This window comes from Lissotriton helveticus, chromosome 11 (assembly GCF_964261635.1).
Source record: "Lissotriton helveticus chromosome 11, aLisHel1.1, whole genome shotgun sequence".
Lineage (NCBI taxonomy): Eukaryota > Metazoa > Chordata > Amphibia > Caudata > Salamandridae > Lissotriton > Lissotriton helveticus.
The window spans coordinates 824,515,837-824,528,362 of record NC_136072.1 but is presented as its reverse complement, the minus strand read 5'-3'; the positions used below and the strand labels follow the sequence as shown (position 1 = coordinate 824,528,362).

Below are 12,526 nucleotides of genomic sequence, written 5' to 3'. Positions count from 1 at the left end.
TTATAGCCCTAATTTTTCATTTTGATATGCTTGACTAACCCTTTGGTTCTAGTCCTGCTTTATTTCAGCGGATCGTATGGGCACTCAGATGCTCTTCTTTGTCCCTGGTCTCCCTTATGGGCAAGGCTGGCTTGTTACAATTTTCCTAGCCCTATGACATGGAGACGGACAACAAACTTCAGTTAAAAAGTCTGATGGTTAATATCTGGGATAGGGACAAGAAAGTGATTGTTTACAGTATTACCTTAGAGCACTACTGTTGTCCTTTGGTTGTGGTATCCTTTCTTTAGCCAGTTAGATTATTTTTGTTTTCTTATCTAATTCAAACTCTCTTTAAACCATATGTGCCATTACTCCAATAGTCGCTGTAGCGGACATAATGGGCAACAACAAACATTTGTGTTATTACAAATATTTATTTGTGGTCAAAGGTAGACATTGTTTAGGTCTAGTGTGTGGTATTACCTAATATATACTCGGTGGCTAGTCCTCCTGTTGGTGATTGCTTTTAAGGACTGTATCACACTGCTTTAAAGGACTGTATCACACTAGTGCCTTGTCCATAGTTATAGAACTGCTGTGGGTACTTCTTAGAACTTAATCTGCAGGGCAGATAAAGAAATATTCATTCTGAAAGATTTTTTTTAAAAATATAGTTGCACTCGCGCTATCTTCACAAATTAGAGAGTTAATTGCAGCAAAATTAATGTTGGACCATAGTCACTTGAGGTCTTGTTACTACTATAATTATGATGACTAGATAAACGTCCCCTCCGCTGCTGTTTGAATGTTATCGTTAGAATGGTGAGGTAATCACCAGAGCCGGCTCTGTCATAGTCCATGTTGGATTAGTTCGTGAGACAATGTATTACAACGACTCCCTATGTAATACTCCGTTGAGTGGTGTCTACGAGGTATATGCTGTAACTGTCCCCATGAGTCTGTTACGCTAAAATCAAGATATGCACCACTTAGCCGATATGCGTGCTTAATGGCACTAATACACGTACTGTGCCTATATACTCCTATGCACGGGAATGCCGCTTGAAAAGGTCACTATGAGAGTAAGTAAAAATTAACCCGTAGAGTAGTTAGCAAAAGGCTAGGGGGGGGATACGGAATATACGATAAATAAATAAATAATGGGCACATGTATTGAGTTACTTCAACTGTGGTAATACAACTAACATCTATCCTGACCAAAGCATAAATATACCAAATGGACTACGTCGTGGTCTTGAAGTGCACACACCTCTGCTCTGTGGCTTGCATCTATCTTTTCAATTCACCATGCCCTGATCTCTGTCTGTACTAAGCGCGTCTACCGTCTTGTTTTCGTCTGTCAGATTCCTTCTGACAGTGGCGAGTTTTTGGATACCGAGGCAGTAGCCTCATTACTCCACATTCATTTTGAATTTTTTAGTCGCTGTTTAGGTTGTCTTATTGATGTGTGACGCTTTGTCACTGTTCAGGTTGTATCACAGGGTCAGCTCAGTGATGGGCCGCGGGTAGCGGTATATTGAGTTTGCAGAATTGTCAGCATGTTTCCTTAAAAAGTCTTGTCTTTGTCTATCTAGTACCTCCTGATAGTGTTGAGTTTTGGCTGCCTGCCGAGGCGCACTAAGCGCGCCATTGCGCATCTACCATTTTGTACGCGTAGCGTCGCCGTAATTACGTCACTACGACGTCGTGATTTTAAACCTATTCCTGTATATGCACCTGTGAATAGGCGCCATCTTAGAATAGTATCCATTAGTCAATATTACACTGAGTTAATATTCAAATGCTCCTAAAGATGGAGAATGGGAAGTAATCCTTCCCAAATAATCATGGATATGTTATTATAAGGAATTGATAAGCTTAAATAACACCAATAGACTGATTTTCACATGGGACTCATTAGTTTCCCTTATAACTATATCAATGGTTTTTGATGTCTATTATGTGATACAGTTAATGCAAAATGACTATCCTGCCTTGTCCACTTGGTGTAAGAGCATGTGGATCTATGCGCACAGCGGGCTCTGATTGCTAAGGTAATGGTATTGCCCAATTGCTGATAGGGTGTCAGTCGTTACTATGTTACCTAGTTATGTGAGAAAATAATTTGAAACATTATACAGGGTAAATCTCAATACTTTATCAACCATTAATATGGTATGGATTGTCTGATTACGTCAGTGGTACTAGTCAGTGATAGTCCCTGAGAGGCATGCAAATTGCAGTAAAAAGAAAGTAAAATCAGACTGGCATTATATATATTATTTACCCACTAACAGTCTATCTGATCTATACATTATGAAAGGACCTCACAGTTCACACCCCTTGTGTACTTGTTCTTCATGTGTACATATATCCTGATATGTGGTGTGTGCTGATGGTCTTATATGAGCCTCCCTTGGATTTCAACCGCTATAAAAAGCAGGAATGGGTCTATAAAGGGAAATCTCAAATGCAACTGATGGTGTGGGAAGACAAGAACATGGTAGACAGACATGTCTACTGATATAACTAATTATCAAACATTTGTGGTAAGTAGTCATATTCGCAGATTTAGCTGATTTTCCATATCATTTCCTCTTTGAGTCCCTCCCTGACCGTATTCAGAGTAAAAATCCAATATGTTTCTCTCATTTTATGTACTTCTGTCTCACTCTTCCCTGGTTTGGTTTTAACCTTTTCCAGCATGACCCAGCGTAGATCTTTTTCTGAGTGTTGTTTTTCCATATCGTGTGGATGTGGTTTTCTTTGTTTTAATAGCAGATTTGTGCTCAGAGAGTCGGAGGCGAAATTATCTACCTGTTTCACCTACGTATCCTAGGTCGCATGGACACAGGATAAGATACAGCACATTATAGCTTTTACAGTTGGTGTGATCTAACAATCTGCCTGTTCATCCTTTGTAGGTCCACTGGTCAGTAACTATGGCTGTGTCACAGGCCACACTTGTACCACATCTGTGGTTACCTTGAATTACATTAAGACCTGTGATAGACCTGTCTGGCGCTGGTTTGTTCAGTAAGTCTCTGGAATGGACCAATTTGTCTTTAAGATTAGCATTACACCGGTATGTCAGGACGGGTTTTTCCAGTGCCCCCTGGTCCTCTCTAGTATTAAGGATGTTCCAATTTTTGTCTAGTATCGTTTTAATTTTGAAGTTCAAGGGGGAATGATTAATGCCACACACTAGCTTGTCATTTTTCTTTCGTTGGGATCCCAAAAGCAGAGCATTTTGGTTGTAGGATCTAGCCCTTTTGAATGACTTTCTGTCTAGACGCTTGGGATAACCCCTGTCTAATAATCTCTGTTTGAGTTGTCCTGCATGTTTTTTTATATTCTGCTATGTTAGAGCAGTTTCTTCTCACTCTAAGAAACTCCCCGAATGGAATGGAGTCTTTTTGATAGTTGGGATGGTAGCTCTCATGCTGCAGGATGGTGTTTTTAGCTGAGGGTTTTCTATTAAAAAATGTCTTTCTAGGCTCCTTGATTGGCTATGATGACAATATCCCACAATTCGACCCTATGTTTGTTATGGTTTGTTGTGAACTTTAGATTGGTATCACTCAAGTTGAGCCAGGAAATAAAATCAATTAAAGTTTATTCATTTCCTTGTCAAACATAGAAAATGTCATCTATGAAGCGACGCCACAGTCTGACATTCTCAAAGAACGGCGCCGCCTCATTGAAGACATGTTTCTGTTCCCACTCTCCCATGAAAATGTTTGCCACGCTGGGAGCACACAAAGCTCTCATGCTGGTACCCTTTATCTGTTGGAAGAGAGCCTGCTTGAATTCAAAATAGTTGTTACATAATACTAGCTCGAGGCACTCTAAGATGAATCTGTCTGGCCTATCACCTATTCTACTAAGTAGTGTGGCAACTACCTCTACAGCTCTTTTTTGAGGTATGTATGTGTACAGTGCCTCGATGTCTACTGTGACCAGGATCTCTTGGTCTTCATTAAAAGGTTTATTTTCAATCTTAGAAATGAAGTCTCCTGTGTCTTTAATAAATGACGGATATGTAGATGTTAAAGGGCACTGGAAAGGGTCCACATATTTAGAAAGGGGTTCGGTGTTAGGATAGATATCAGAAATATTGTGACGCAGTGCGGATCCTAAATTTTATTGTGTGTTTTGGGCACCCAATACATAGCTGGTGTCACTGGATTGGTTTTACCCCCATTGTTCAGGCACTTATCCATTGTGATCAGACTGGGTATACCGGTGCAAATTTTAAATATGCTGAGAAACATATATCAAGGTGCCCAAACCCGGGTTATAGTTAAATAGTGACTCAATAGGGGTAGTAGATATAAATTGTGGAACTAGACAAGGTTGTCCGATGTCGCCTCTACTCTTTACTTTTTCCATCGAACCCTTGGCTATAAGAATCCGTGGAAACCCCCTGATTAGAGCCCCAAATGAAGGGAATGGCCAAGTTGAACCTTTTCACGGACTATATAATTATGTACTTATGTCCTGACAAGCAGAATTTGGAAGAAGTTCTTCTAGAATTATAACATTTGAACAAATAGGAGGCTACAAAATGAACCAAAATAAAACGGAGATTTTATTACTTAATGCGGACTGTAACTTCTTACCCACTAATTTAAAAATTCAGGCATTGAAACAAGAACTGATTAGATATCTGGGTATCTATGTTTCTAATCAACTAGAACAATTATTTAGTCTGAATTATCTACCCATGCGGAATAAAATTAAAACCCTACTGGATAAGTGGACCCTTTTACCTTTGACTTTGATTGGCCGTGAAGCACTCTTAAAAATGTCCATTCTTCCCCTCTTAATATTTCTTTTTATAAATGTACCCTTGAAAATCAATTCCAAGTATTTTATAGAAATCGACTCAATGTTTAGGGAATTTGTGTGGAATAAAAAGGCCTCAAGGGTTAAACTGCCCATACTACAGCTTGAGATAAATCAAGGGGGTTAAGCCTTACCAAAGGTATACAGCCTTTACAACGAAACTTTTACAACAACATACCTTTACAACGCAACTTTTACAACGCAAACTATTACAACGCATTGCTCTGGGGGGCGCTCTAGGATAGGGAATAGGTTAATTTACTATCCAATAACCTTCCCTACTATCCACGGGGACTGGAGTTGGAATAGTAAATTAAACTATTCACTATCCAGCGCCTAAAAGTATTATGCGTTGTAAAAGTATGCGTTGTAAAAACTGCGTTGTAAAGGCATGCGTTGTAAAAGCATGCGTTGTAACGTCATGTATCCCTTACTAAATATTCAAACTTATTACGAGGCAGCTATATTAGATCTTACAGCACGTCTACTGGAACCTAATGATCGGATAGACATATTTTTTTGGAAAGAATGATTTGTGAGTCCGGCACACAAATTTCAATCTTTTTAAAAACATCCTAACTACCTAAAAAGTCCAGTTAGAAGACAATTCATGATTATTCGGATAGACTGCAATCTTTTTTTAAACAAGCGGACTCGTTAGGGTTTATTTCTCTGAAGTTAGAGGAATGCAAGTTTTTTGTTCTACAAATTCACTCCAGTCGGCTTAAGAGATGGAAGGATAGTGGCTTTGAGGACCTAGGCCATTTCTTAATTGCTAAGACAGTGATCTCTTGGGATGAGGTTCTAAGTAGATTTGGTAATCGAAATAAGCCAGGGTTTCTGGAATACTTGCAGATCGAAATTTTATTAAAAAAATGCAATCTACTGTCAATTGGTGTGTCTATTAACCAGGTTAATGCCCTATATAAAGCTAAATTAAACAGGGTAGGAAACTGGTACTCTCTGTTGATAAAATGTAAGGCACTCCCCCTGGTTGAGGAATTATTGGGAAGAATAACTCGGGAAATTAATTGCACCTTTTCTCACCAGAAATGGCCGTCTATAGCCCAGGTAGGAAGCAAGGCCCTGAGACCAGCCAATTTTAAAAGAATGGCATTTTTGTCACTGTGGCTGGCTTACTACACGCCGAAACCGTTAAATAGGCGCTATGCGGAAGTGGACAATAAATGTTTTCGATGCCAGGCTCATGGTGAGGGGGACTGGCTTCATATATTCCTTACATGCCCAAAGCTTTACGTTTTTGGGAGCAAGATCTTCCCAGCAATAAGCCAGGCTATTAAAAAGAAGATCGACCCCAAGACAGAAGTGGTTCTTTTCGGTCTCTCTAAAATAAGGTCAGATTTGACCAAAGCCAAAGAGGTGTGCATTACAATCTGCTCCACAGTAGCACGTTCTTTAATTCTCCAAAACTGGAGATCTGAAGAGGTTCCATCTTATCCTAAATGGATAAACAAAATGCAAAGGATAAGGAGATTTGAAGAAGCATATGCTAAACGGGTTGAGTAAACAGAAAAGTTTACAGCGGTTTGGAAGTTTTTTGACAATTAGGATATATTGACAAAAATCAGGCACTTTAGCACATTGCACTTTAGGCCTTTATATTTAAGGGGAAGTATGATTGCACTGCAATAGTGCCATTTTTTAGCACAGTTAGACGGTTTTAAACAGCTATCAATGGATTCCTGTTTTTATTGTTTAATGGCACACAATGATAATGAGAAGGAGTGTCTTTACTTCTGTTGTAAATTGGAGGATGCAATACTATTACAACTGATGGTAATTAGGCACAAGTCACTTTAGGGTCTTATAACATTGGGAAGGTGCAATCGTTACTTGATGGTTTCCAAATATGAGTTACAATTGGCTGGAGGCTCTTATCGTGTTTGGAAAACAACAGTATATGGTTAGAGTTCCCCAAATGAATGCACTTTAATGTAAATAGCGTCCGTAATTATGTGTATGAAGAGGCAGTCTGTATTAAGAGCACTTTAGTAAATTAGGGGAAATTCCTTGTAGTTTTTGAAGGCTAGACTTTTAGGTAGTTATAAAGGAATATATGGTTTTGCTGGACTTATGTGGTAATATTTAAAGCATGTCGATTAATTAGAGTATGTTCATCCATGTTTTATGGTTTCAGTTGACAAATGTATAGAATGTGTATCAGTGTAAAGTTCGGATTTGTTTTTTATTTCTGACGACCAATCTTATTATAATATTGTTTGTCCTAGCTATACTCTACAAAAATAAAATAAAAAAATATATATATATAAGTGCTAATGCTCTGGCGATGGCATTCATGCCGCACTCAGAGGACAGCCCCACCTGCATGCCACCAGTCTTAGAAATGCGGAAAAGTGCCTTCCAAGGTAAGACTGCGTGTGTTGGGTCCCACAATGTTTTTCAAGGACATATGATAGTTACACTTATGATGACCCCCTCAACCATCAATCAAATAAGACAACGATGGGCTCACTTTTCAAACAAGGGTCTGCAAAGATGTTCATTTGCAGGAAAAAAAGGGGTTTCCCGCTTGTCACATACACCTACATGCGTGTCACCTTATGCTCCAGGCTCTTTGTAAACATTTATAGAGGTTATTAGAAGCATTGCTACCCACTGGATAATATTTCGGGCTCCCGGTTTTATGGTATTTTTTTTGTTGCCATTTCCGTCTTTATTTATCCTTATTTTTTTTTTGCAAATGTTATCTGTGTTTATCCATGTTTATTTTGGGTTTTGTTGAAAAACAAATCTGAAATTAGTATATTTGCACATTTATTTAACGATAAATATGCAGTCACTCTTGAATGTCTGCCAGGTTTCAGTGCTGTGAACACCTGCAGAAGATAAATCAATGCACTTGTATGAAAATAGTCACATTTCAGTATCAACCTTGTGTATAGCAACTGCTGTGAAAGCCTCTTTGCTAAAATTCCATTCTTTTTTAACCCCCTTATCTATCAATCCACACATCTATTGGCCTTGCAGTCATGGCAGACAATATTTAGAATTACTCAAAAAGCAACCCAATTTCCGTTTTTATCCACATTTAAAAATAAATACAGACAAGAAACTGAATGTTTTCTGTCTGCATTTATATGTAAAAATCAGTAAAAACGGAAAACAGGGAGCCTTATTAATAATTGACTAGAGCTTCTGAACCAGTAGTAAAATAGTTTCCAGAAGGGTACTTTATTTCTGATTGTACATTGAGGCACACGTTGAGAAAGCAAATAGATTATTTTGCATGCCGATAATATTAAGTAGACGTTCCTTACCATTGCTTATATGACTATATTTGACAGGGTGGCAGGAGTGTGGGGAGAATGAGCTGTGGAGTCTAAAGTACATGCAGGAGTAATTAATTACCCATCTCTCTTCAGGGTGTGGAAATTCAAAGCCAGGAGCAAGAGAAGGATTTAGCCACAAGGTGCCAGGCAAAAGATATACTCCAGCTGAATACCCCTATCATCTGCTGCCAGTTTGACCGTAAGCTACTCAAACAGCTCATGAGCTATACTGTTTACTTTACTCAGACAGTTTGAGAGTAGAGAGGGAGTGCAAAGGAGAGTACAAGCAGGGGTACACAAAGGATGTAAGTACTGGTTACCCAGTGTGGAGTCCCACTGAAACGTATGGAGACTGCAAGGCGGTCTTCGTATAAAGAATGACTCTATATACCTTTCCACAATTGCTCACATACCTTGATGACACAGCTCTCACAGTCTGAGGTCGCTCTCCATTCTAACTTGTCCCAGTCTGTGTTTTTCTCCCTTAATTCCTATTCTGCACTATCCTCTTATGGCCGCTCCTTGTCTGATGTGTCCCAGCCAGCTCCCTGTCTCGATGATTCTCTTGCTGTTCACATTCTGGACTTCCCTTCATGTTTCCACTTGAGGGGCCTAAAGTAGCCCTGTTGGCAAATCACGATATGCAAATTGTTCACCCACTGCATTGTGAACGGGAATAGAATTTGCGATTACATTTATGTTCAAAGAAGTTGAAACCCAAATCGCTCATATTCAGCAGCTCACAAAATGACATGACTAATGAATATTAATTAGTCAGATTGCTATTGTGTCTTTCTGTGATTGGCTATGCATGTAGGGATCCCAACCTTCAAGTGACAACAGACATCCAATCATTACCAAACAAAACATTTCTTTTTTACAGAAGTCTTGGTCACTGAAGTGGACAGGTGCTTTTTTTTATTTTGAAAAGGTTTTCCATTTGGGAAGACATCTGAAGGGCATGCTGTAGTCACAATGATGTATTCCTAGTTTTCACTTTAGCTGTTTTTAGTTTATGCACATCTTTTTGATCGCCAATTTCCAATCTGGGCTCCCATCTTACTGGTGTGATTGCATTATCCTCTCACTTTATCTTGTCACATCTTAGTTCCCCTACTGTCTAAGTTTTCTTGTTGCTACGCCTGACAGCCATCTCACAGCCAGCTCTCATTATATGGTGCCCTCATTCTGGTTGTAGACTGGCCTCCTTTATTTTTTTCTTTTTTTATTACTATTCAGGTTAAGACTTCGAATGATCTATCCAAATGTTATAAAAGCAGAATAAATTTTTTCTAACTGAGTCACTGGTATTCTAAAGACGTTCATCTTCTTACTTTTCAGGGCCCAACTATTTCCAACTGCGATGCTATATCTTCCAGGGTCGGAATTTAAGGACGTCTGAACGCCGGAGTCTTTTCAGTAAGTGGGGAAGAACCTTACAGCTGTAACTCTGGGGTCATACTAGCGTTAAACTCTGTTAAGATGAGGATTCAAGAAATGACACTTTAATTAGGCAAGATGCTGTGAATTTACATAATGTTCTGATTGTCAGAAAAATGTCCCAAGTCTTATTTTTTTGCTGTTGACTATTGACAACTGTATGTCTTGGGATGAACTTGCTATTTTATTTTTGGTTTAGGACTATTGATGAACATCCTGAAGAAGAAAATGTTACTTAATTGCAATCCTAGTAGTGCATCATAGTAATCTTCTTTCAGTAATAAGCAATGCTTCATCTTTCCCGGTTCTCGGTTATTCAGCAAATGACGCTTCTGTGAAGATTGTCTTCAAAAAGAAGTCAGAATGTGAGGGAAACTGTCAGTACATTCTGTGCTAGGATTTGGAAACTGCTGTCTCCTTAATGGAGTAGTTCATGTTTTTTTATCCATACGCACAGTTTTTGCGAGTTGCTGCAGTGTTGCCTTTTTATTGTATAAAAGGGGTTATTGCCAGAAAGTAAAATTCAGACACTTGCCTGTTTGTTCTTTGGAGGTTGGGCATACACTTTGGGAAAATGCATTTTTAACTGTAATTTAAAGCATGGATGATGATTTCTGCTTTATCAAAAAAGACATTTCCTGGGATACATGTGGGCAGGTGGAAATATTATACATTTATGACTTCAGTGACGATACTTGCGATGCTGAGCTCGGATTACAAGTATGTAACATTACCGTCCTTATTCAAATTTTATTGGTTGTGGGTGGTATCCCTTTGTTCCTTTTCTTCAACACAGTCCTTGCAGTAGAAGGGTCACTCGTATTCAGGAAACAGGCAATTGTGCAGGTCCTTTAGGCTGTCCATATATTTTATCCCCTTTTCTTGCTCTGATGAGATAAATACCAGACCACATATTTAGAATGATGCATTGTATCTCAGCATTTTGTATCCATTATTGAATTATTTGAGTGTTGTAGTAGCCCACTTACTCCAGTATTGGAGCTTTCATAGATTCACATGCCTGAATCATTCCCCATCGTCGAGACGGGAGTCTCAGGTACATAAAAAAGCAATGCTTCGTAGTATCGCAAACCCATAGTTTTGCAACCCATAACCCTCGTTATGTAAAACGGACCAAACCTTTCCTGAACCAATCAGAGCTCCTCACCCCCTAGGACCCTCCTGGGAGAACCTTTTGCTCCTCAGATTTTCTACCGCAAGTTGTGCTAGGGAGTCTCCCTTGAGCTCTGCTCAAACTCTTCAGGTATATTCAAGTTGGATTGGACCTTCAGATTATTTCTCCTTCTTCTACCATGGCTGACAAGGAGAAAAAAGGATTATTCGGAGCTTGTGCCACCTGCTTTAAGAATTGGCTCCTCATAAGACTGCATCTACTGCCTTTATCCAGACCATCAGGCAAAGGATTGCAAGGTATGTCGTTCCTTTTCCAATAAAATTTTGAGGGACCGTGAAGGAAGGCTTTTACTCTGGCTTCAAAAGGTCAAAGCTAGGAAGGAGATCATATTCAGTTACAGTGAGAAAGAGTCCTCCTCTTCCAGGAGATCTCAGAAAAGGAGCAGATCTCCTCAGGCTCATACCTCAGGGGAAAGACCTGAGAAGGCCCTTAAAAAGACCACCCCAGGGTCTTCAGTGCGCAGTCCCTCAAAATCTCCTTCAGGCCAAGAAAAGGAGAAGAAGGGTCATGCTACAAGGGTTAAACATACCAAGAAAAGTACTTCAGAGCCCTCAAAATCTCCCCCTAAGGTCAAGATCACTGTTAAGAAACCACCCTCCACACCTTCTGAGGAGAAAGTGGAGAAATCTGTATCGTCGACGGGAGCGTCGACGAGGAAAATAACATCGTCGATGAAAAAACCTGAGGTAAGAGCTTTGTCGCCGTCGACAGTACCACCATCGACGACAGTGTCAACATCGAGACCTGCGACAACGGCGTCTACGACTACAACCAGGTCGTCGACGGGATCGTCAACGACGGCAGTGTAGACGGGATCGTTGACAGCAGCAACGACAACGGTGACAACAATGTCGACGGTAGCGTCGAAAACAATGATATCGTCGACGGTTTTGACAACGATCTCATCGACGCGCTCATCGACGAGGGAAAACCCCCCAGAAAAGAGGTTTTTGGCCTGGAAAAGGACAATTACACCAGAACTTACCTCTCCAAGTAAGGTGTCGCCTCTGGTACCATCTCACCTTCTGGAAGAAGAAGATTCGGAAGGGGACGAAGATGATGGCGGTCCTTTTGGTTATGCTAGTAGCCCGTCTCAGTTGTAGGTGGAGTACTAAGAGGAGGATTCAGATGAATATGAATTTCAAGAGCGTCCCCAGCAACAATACCGCCAGGAACATCAGGAAGAGATGACAAGTGTGCCATCTTCTTTGTTAAAGGATCTACAGTTCATGTTAGATGATTATAGGACGAGATATCCTGTAGCTCAAGCATCAAAGGAAAATGATATCTCTCTTCCAAGACTTTACAAAAAGAAAGTGTATTTCAGTACGCAAGTACAAGTCATTACTGGGTACAATGTCATCTTGCATTCCCCTCGTACCTTTCTGAAGGTTAAGAATGCGTCCCTTGCAAGAGCAAATGGATCTGCAATGGTGTCAAGCGGAGGGATCCTTCGAGGATGTTGTCCAAGTCACGCCGGTCATGGTTCAAGCAGCAACATAGTGGACCCGAAAACGGAATGTCTCGCAGGGTCTTTCATTCCTTACAATGCCAGGCCCATTGACAGTGACAACAGATGCATCCCTAGAAGGATGGGGAGCGTTCCTTCAAGACCTTCAAGTCAGCGGTCGCTGGAAGTTGCACGAGCAACAACTACACATAAACTTACTGGATCTCAGAGCAGTCCACTTCGCATTGCTAGCTTTCCTTCCAAGAATTAGAGGGTCATCTGTGTTGATAGGAACATACA

The 12,526-nt window shown here is 40.1% G+C and overlaps 1 protein-coding gene across 3 annotated transcripts in view; it reads left to right on the top strand.

Annotated features, from left to right (window-relative positions):
- Positions 1–12,526, top strand: part of LOC144792107 (myoferlin-like) — a 3,514,236-nt gene that overhangs the window by 1,010,001 nt on the left and 2,491,709 nt on the right. For all 3 annotated transcript variants that reach the window (XM_078666976.1, XM_078666975.1, XM_078666977.1), the window contains exons 9-10: positions 8,235–8,340; positions 9,483–9,560. In XM_078666976.1, coding sequence (XP_078523102.1) covers positions 8,235–8,340; positions 9,483–9,560 — 184 coding nt within the window. The remainder of the gene's footprint in view (positions 1–8,234; positions 8,341–9,482; positions 9,561–12,526) is intronic.